General features: G+C 40.4%; 1 protein-coding gene and 1 non-coding gene across 2 annotated transcripts; one reads left to right on the top strand and one right to left on the bottom strand.

The window, feature by feature from the left end:
* Positions 1-550: 550 nt before the first annotated feature.
* LOC131622242 (small nucleolar RNA R71) lies at positions 551-657 on the bottom strand. Its single transcript, XR_009289821.1, has one exon. It is a non-coding gene; the product is annotated as a small nucleolar RNA R71 (small nucleolar RNA).
* Positions 658-1,648: 991 nt separating this feature from the next.
* On the top strand, positions 1,649-2,320 carry LOC131622241 (uncharacterized; the record flags this gene model as incomplete). The annotated part of the gene is made up of 2 exons (XM_058893270.1): positions 1,649-1,789; positions 1,835-2,320. Coding segments are annotated over 2 exons (627 nt in total), but the record flags the coding sequence as incomplete, so codon positions are not given.
* Between the last annotated feature and the right edge of the window lie 6,151 nt (positions 2,321-8,471).

The raw sequence follows: 8,471 nt of genomic DNA, 5'->3' as shown, positions 1-8,471 counted from the left end.
TTGTATGCCAAATACTCGTTCACAAGGAGGAGATTTAATACAACGAATTAACGAGATCGAACGTTTCATTAACGTCAAACGTCGAGCTCGCAATCTTCCCGAAGTAGCACCAATTCCGATTAATCAGGAATTGACCTTTACTGATCAAATCAATCAAATTATCCCGAAGTTAGAGATGGCTGCTCTTCGTCCTCTTAGAGACTATGCCGCTGCTTCACGCGCTGAACCGCACTCAAGTATCGCACCACCTGCGATTGAGGCGAACAATTTCGAACTGAAACCTTCATTGGTCCAAGCTGTTCAACAGAATCAATTCTCTGGAAGCCCTGCAGACGACCCCAACCTCCATTTATCTGTATTCGTGCAATATGCCGACACTGTCAAAGCTAACAACGTTAGTTCCGAAGCTATTCGATTACGTCTCTTTCCTTTCTCCTTGAGAGATAGAGCTAGAGCGTGGCTTCAATCCCTGCCTTCTAATTCCATAACTACATGGGACGAATTGAAGAGAGTATTCTTAGCGAGATACTTTCCGCCTAGCAAAACTGCTATGCTAAGAGGTCAAATCAACGGATTTACCCAAAAAGATAACGAATCACTCTTCGAAGCTTGGGAACGTTACAAAGACATGCTTAGACTATGCCCTCATCATGGACTCGAACCATGGCTGATCATCCATACCTTCTATGGTGGTCTCCTTAATAACACTAAAATGACTATAGATGCCGCTGCTGGCGGAGCATTAATGGACAAACCTCATGATGAAGCATACAACCTCATAGAGAACATGGCACAAAACCATTACCAATGGGGTGGGGAACGAGCCGCTCTAGAGAAAACCCAAACCAAAGGAGGAATGTACGAAATAAGTGGTATAGACCGCGTTAACGCTAAAGTAGACGCTTTAACTCAAAAGATCGAAAACTTAACCATCACTCCATCAGCCACCGCTGCTGCTGTAGCACCTAACTGCGAGATTTGTGGATTGACTGGACATGCAGTTGCCGAATGTCAACTCTTGACTGGAGTCCCATCTGATCAAGTAAACTATGCTCAAGGAAACCCTTATTCTAACACATACAACCCTGGATGGAAAAACCATCCGAACTTTTCTTATAAAAACAACAACGCGTTGTACGCGCCTGGACAAGCACCTGCTGTGCCACCTGGCTATCAAAAAGCGCCTGTAGCTGCTCAAAACGCCCCTAGGAAGTCGAATCTTGAAATTATGATGGAAAACTTTATAGCTTCCCAACAACAAACCAATAAGGACTTCCTAAATCAAAACATCCACAATAGCGAGCAACTAAAACAACTGTCGAACAAAGTAGATGCCTTAGCTACGCATAACAAGATGTTAGAAACTCAAATTTCACAAGTAGCTCAACAACAAGCACCTACTATTGCCCCTGCTGGCACGTTTCCTGCTCAACCACAACCTAATCCTAAAGGACATGCGAACGCGATAACACTACGAAGTGGAACGAACTACGATGGACCTATTGATCCTAGAACTCAAAACGCACCCATGTCCCAACAAGAGCCAAAGGAAACCCAAAAGACATCAACTGATGATCAAACTGCTAAGCCTAATGAGAACAACAACAAAGTGGAACCTGAAAAAGAAAAACCTTACGTTCCACCACCACCTTATAAGCCACCAATTCCTTACCCTCAGAGATTAGCTAAATCAAAAACCGAAGCGCAATTTAAAAGATTTGTAGAACTTCTGAAACAATTAAACATAACCATACCGTTCACAGAAGCCATAACCGAAATGCCTTCATACGCTAAATTCCTAAAAGAAATCCTATCAAACAAAAAGAAACTCGAGGATAATGAAACTGTAACGCTTACCGCTGAATGTAGCGCTATCATCCAAAACAACATGCCTCCCAAACTAAAAGATCCTGGTAGTTTCTCTATACCCTGCGTAATAGGAAAAACCATCATAGAGAAAGCCTTGTGCGACTTAGGAGCCAGTGTTAGTTTGATGCCTCTTTCAACCTGTAAGAAGCTAAATCTAGGTGAGCTTAAGGCAACGAGAATGTCTCTTCAACTAGCTGACCGCTCAGTTAAATACCCTGTAGGAATGTTAGAAAATATCCCTGTTCGTGTAGGCCAATTCTACATCCCAACTGACTTCATCATAATGGATATCCAAGAAGATTCTAACATCCCGATCATATTAGGAAGACCATTCTTAGCAACCGCTGGTGCAATTATAGACGTCAAGCGAGGAAAGCTTACTTTCGAAGTAGGAGAAGAGAAAATAGAATTTATTCTTTCCCAATTCCTAAAAGCACCTTCTATAATTGACACATGTTGCTCTGCCGACATAATCGACGAGTGTGTTAATGAAATAAAATCCGAACCAAATAAGGAAACCGAGATCCTAAAAATTCCTATACCGCCGATCTTTGAAGATGACAACTGGCGTGGGGAATACCAAGATAACCACCTGAGTGAATGTTTGGCATTAACTCCTGATCCTATACCTGGACCTAAGAAACCTGCTATAGAACTTAAAACACTACCCACCGATCTTAGGTACGAATTCCTAGACGAAGAACAAAACCGACCAGTTATAGTTAACGCCGATTTAGGACAAACCGAGACTGAAAAATTACTTACTGTCCTGAGAAAATACCCAACCGCTTTAGGATATAACATATCAGATCTGAAAGGAATAAGTCCTTCCCTCTGTATGCACCGCATTATGCTCGAAGACGATTGTAAAACCTCTAGGGAACATCAAAGACGAATAAATCCAATTATGAGCGATGTGGTTAAAAAGGAAATCCAAAAACTGCTAGAAGCCGGAATAATATATCCAATATCCGATAGTAAATGGGTTAGTCCTGTTCATGTCGTACCAAAGAAAGGAGGAGTTACCGTAATCACCAACGCAAAAGGCGAATCTGTAGCACGACGTACCCAAACTGGATGGAGAATGTGCATTGACTATAGGAAGCTAAACAAAGCCACCCGAAAAGACCATTTCCCTTTACCTTTCATAGATCAAATGCTCGAACGCCTAGCTAAACACTCACATTTCTGTTATCTGGATGGATACTCCAGATTTTTCTAAATTCCTATCCACCCTGACGACCAAGAGAAGACCATGTTTACCTGTCCTTATGGTACATTCGCTTATAGACGAATGCCTTTTGGACTTTGCAATGCACCCGCGACCTTCCAAAGATGCATGATGGCAATATTTGCCGACTTCCTGGATGGAATAATAGAGGTCTTTATGGACGACTTCTCGGTCTGTGGAGGAAGTTTTGAAAAATGCTTAGAGAACCTTGAATTGGTACTTAAACGATGCGTAAGCGTTAACCTAGTCCTTAATTGGGAAAAATGCCATTTCATGGTTCGACAAGGAATTGTACTTGGACACATCGTATCCGATAGAGGAATCGAAGTAGATAAAGCCAAAATCGAAATTATCGAAAACCTTCAACCTCCCAAAACTGTTAGAGAAATAAGAAGTTTTCTAGGACACGCTGGTTTTTACCGACGTTTCATTAAGGATTTCTCTAAAATAACCAAACCCTTAACCGAATTACTGATGAAAGACGCCGAATTTATTTTTACTGATAAATGCACTGAAGCATTCCATACGCTTAAACAAGCATTAATCTCTGCGCCAATTATGCAACCTCCCGACTGGAATGAACCTTTCGAAATAATGTGTGACGCAAGCGATTATGCTGTAGGAGCCGTTCTAGGGCAAAGAAAGGATAAGAAACTACATGTCATATACTATGCGAGTAGAACCCTAGACGAAGCTCAGATGAATTATGCCACGACAGAAAAAGAATTACTAGCTGTCGTATTCGCATTAGACAAGTTCCGTTCTTACCTGGTAGGAGCCAAAATAATCAAATACACTGACCACTCCGCCATTAGGTACCTCTTAACCAAGAAGGACGCCAAACCGAGACTGTTGAGATGGATCCTGTTATTACAAGAGTTCGACCTGGAAATTAAAGATAAAAAGGGAACTGAGAATGTCGTAGCAGATCACCTCTCTCGATTGGAAAATCTGAAACCCGAACAAGTACCAATTGACGATGATTTCCCTTATGAAAGACTCATCGCTCAGTTAGAAGCCAATGAATTAGAACCATACCATCCAATCACTGAAACCAACAACTCTGTAGAAGTAGCTTTAGTCCGCTCTGACACACCTTGGTATGCAGATTTCGTAAATTACCTAGCTGCTGGTGTACTTCCTCCTGATCTAAGTTACCAACAGAAGAAGAAATTCTTCCATGACCTAAAAAATTACTATTGGGACGACCCGCTCCTGTTCAAAAGAGGCCCCGATGGAATCTTTAGACGTTGTGTAACCGAGGAAGAAATAGGAAGCATAATAACACACTGTCATTCTGCACCGTGTGGAGGACACCATAGCACATCTAGAACCTGCGCCAAAATCCTTCAATCTGGACTATTCTGGCCAAACCTGTGGAAAGACGTTTATTTTGCTGTACTAAACTGTGATAGATGCCAACGAACCGGAAATATTTCGAGACGTGACGAAATGCCTCAAAAGGGCGTCCTAGAAGTAGAAATATTTGAAGTCTGGGGAATAGACTTTATGGGTCCGTTTCCATCATCGTTTGGAAATCAATATATACTCGTAGCTGTCGATTACGTTTCGAAATGGATAGAAGCTATCGCTTCTCCTACAAACGATACACGAGTAGTTATCAAACTCTTCAAAAACGTCATCTTTCCTAGGTTCGGTGTGCCAAGACTGGTAATTAGCGATGGTGGGTCTCATTTCATTTCAAGAATCCTTGAGAAACTCCTTCGAAAATATGGAGTAAATCATCGAATAGCTACACCATACCATCCTCAAACAAGCGGACAAGTAGAAGTATCTAACTGCGAAATAAAACAAATATTGGAGAAAACTGTTGCTATATCTAGAAAGGATTGGTCAACCAAGTTAAATGAAGCTTTATGGGCTTATAGAACAGCTTTTAAAACTCCAATAGGAACTACCCCATTCAAACTCGTTTATGGAAAATCTTGCCATCTTCCGGTAGAGTTAGAACATAAGGCCTATTGGGCCATTAAGAATTTAAATCTAAACTACACCGCCGCTGGTGAGAAACGACTTCTAGACATAAACGAATTAGAAGAACTTAGACATGACGCTTACGAAAACGCCAAAATTTATAAAGAAAGAGCGAAAAAATGGCACGACAAGCGTATATCTAGGAAAAATTTTAACATAGGCGATAAAGTACTTCTATTTAATTCTAGATTAAAATTATTTCCTGGGAAGTTACGATCTAGATGGTCTGGCCCTTTCGAAATAACTAACATATTTCCGAGTGGAGCGATAGAAATCAAAGGAGAAACCGTCAAACCTTTTGTCGTAAATGGGCAACGTCTTAAGTATTACCACCATCTCGAACACGATGAAAACATCGAACTTTTTAAACTTGACGAGCTGTCCGCTCATTCGAAAAAATAGTTTTCTATTTTTAAATCGTCGAGCTTACGACATAAAACAAAGCGCTTGGTGGGAGACAAACCACATTTATTTATTCTTTTATTTTATTATTATTATTTTTTTTTAACTTTTTATTTTCATTTAAATAATCTATTCTATTTTGAATTATTTTAATTTCAATTTTAATTATTTTGATGTTTTTCCTACATTTTATAATAATCACTATAATTATAACCGTTATCTTAAATCGAGAAAATATTTCCTTTTTATAATTATATTTATTATTATAACTTGTTACTTTTTTATATTATTTTATTTTATTTTCTCTCTTTATTTTCCTTTTAAATCAACACTAGCCTAGTTCTAACTTAATCTTAATATTTTCAACTTCTAGGTTTTCTTAACTACTAACTAATCAAGATGCAAGAAGTCGATAATATGGAAGTTGTGTTCCGTGGTAGAGGACAAGAAGCAAGATTTGATAAGCTGACTGAAAGACAAATGGATTTGACTTGCTATCCTCACCAGCCAACTATGGAAAGACTTGGTATCGAAGAGAGCGTCATGCACTTGCTGAACCAAATCGGTTGGACCGGTTCTCACCTGTTCCGCAAGTTTAGTACCTACCGGAAGCTCACTCTGGAATTCTTGAGTTCCTTGACTTATCTTCCTAACTGTGGACAAGGACTGAAGAAAGGAGTCATCCTCTTTCGACTCTTTGGTATGGAATTTAACTTTTGCATCCGAGATTTTGCTGAAATGCTAGAACTACCTCATGAATCAGATGCATACACCAAAGTAGCTGAAGACAGTCTTGCATACTGGGAGTTGGAAAGATATTGGGGCAAGATCACTGGAAACGATAACCCTGAAGAGAACAAATTTCAATCTGAGAACATCCATAACCCTGCTTTCAGATACTTTCATAAGATCATTGCTCACTACATCTTTGGTAAACCCGATAATGTCACTGAAGTTTCTAGAGAAGAGTTATTCATCATGTTCTGCTCCTCTCAGAATCGTCCGGTCAATGCCATCGCATTCATGCTAACAAACTTCGAGCGCATCACGCAAGACGAAGTTTTACCTATTAGGATCGGCAGATTTGTCACTATGATTGCTAATGCTATAGGACTGAGAATACCTCTACTTAGATTGACACCTCTGGGTTCCCACAATTCTATGGACATTCACTTCTTCTTTAACCGAGGTATCATCGGTAACCTTGGACCTGATCAGTTCGATTTACTCATTGATAACAAAGTATTGGATCAGTTCACCTTACCGAGTCCTAGGACGAGTGTGCACAACCCTGCTAACTGGCTTTACTATGGTCAGATCCCTGAGAGAGAATCCTCACCTGAAACCCCACAAGCTTATGAACATTTTGATGAGGAAATGCACGTATCGGAATCTGAACCTGACACTCCTCCTGGATACTATGAGCCTCTTCCTGAAGATGAACCCATTCCTGATTATGAACCTCTTCCTGAGGATGAACCCATTTCCGAGTATGAGCCTGAGACTCCTACTGATGATTATACTGTTGATATGACTGATGTCGAGCTTGAACCTCAACAACCCGCTACATCCACCGCATCAGTGAACCAAAGAATGCCTAATCAGAACACACATGAGCAAACCATCATTGCACTGCAACAAGATGTACAACATGTGCGCAACGAGCTACACACTTTGCAAATGCACTTCTTCGATTTCATCGACACCGTCAATGCTCAATTCGACGAAGTTTTCAAACACATTTATTCTAATGTGCACAACAATAGACGTGGCTAGATGTTATCGCTTAGATTATTAGATTTTATTTCTAGTTTTAGCAATTTTCAATTTCTAGTTTAGAATTTTAATTTTCTGCACTTTTACACTCTAATTCTGTCAACATTCAGTACCAGTTTTTTAATTTGAAATGCAATATTTTATTCATTACTTCTACTGTGTTATAATATTCTGCTGTCTGACTGCTATATATTTATGAATGCATATAACTCACTCAGTCTGGTATTTTGCTGCTTATAGTAACATCCCATATTCCAATATGTGCTATTCTCTAATAAATCCTATATGTCAGAACTGGTCCACACCCATGCACGCGTGACAGCCACCTGCCTAAGCATGGAGACGCACGTCTCCAATCATGTGGGACCAGCACACTGCACGCAAAGGACAGGAGACGCCCGTCTCCATGCCCTGTCCCCCAGCAGACTGACTGCCTGAGACGCGCGTCTCCCAAGGCCAGCAGTCAGCGTTTGACCACGCAGAAGACTCTTTTACTCTCCATTTTGAATTTTGAATTTGAATTTCAAAATTCAAACTTCTTCATTCTCCCCATTATTTCTTCCATTTAAACACCATTAACCTCATTCATCCTCCATCATTCACCTCTTTAACTCCACAACATTTCCCATTTCTCCATTCCATTCAAACTTCAAACACCACCATAATTCCATTTTAATTCTCCATTAACCACACCATTTTCAAACCTCACTATAAAACCACACCACCACCACTCTTCTTCTTCACAACCTCCAAACCATTTTCTACTCCTCTACTCTCCATGCTATTTTTCTTTTCAAACTCATCATGCCTCCACGTTCAATCATCCGTAGTGTGCGTCCAGAGAGGCCACCTCCTAACCTTGCAAATATTATCTTTCGAGAGGATGACAACGATGCTCAAAGAACCAAATACCTCGCATTCTATGACCGTTCGGTTGTTCCCACAAAATTTGTGAACATCGAATGTCTAGAAACTCTGGGTCTCATTGATGGTGTCACCCGTTTACTCACTAAATCTAGCCTACACCATCTTTGTATCGAACCCGTACCAACTTATGAGCCGCTCGTCTTAGAGTTCTTGAGCTCTTTCAACTACGACACTCCTTCTGATCAACCGCTCTTAACCGGTACCATCCAATTTAGGATGTTCAACCGTGAATTTACTCTGGATCAAGAAGTAGTGGCTACGTACTTGCATT

The sequence above is a fragment of the Vicia villosa genome, unplaced genomic scaffold, assembly GCF_029867415.1.
Source record: "Vicia villosa cultivar HV-30 ecotype Madison, WI unplaced genomic scaffold, Vvil1.0 ctg.000025F_1_1, whole genome shotgun sequence".
Lineage (NCBI taxonomy): Eukaryota > Viridiplantae > Streptophyta > Magnoliopsida > Fabales > Fabaceae > Vicia > Vicia villosa.
The sequence above is the reverse complement of the archived record's forward strand: the minus strand, read 5'-3'. Positions and strand labels throughout refer to the sequence as shown.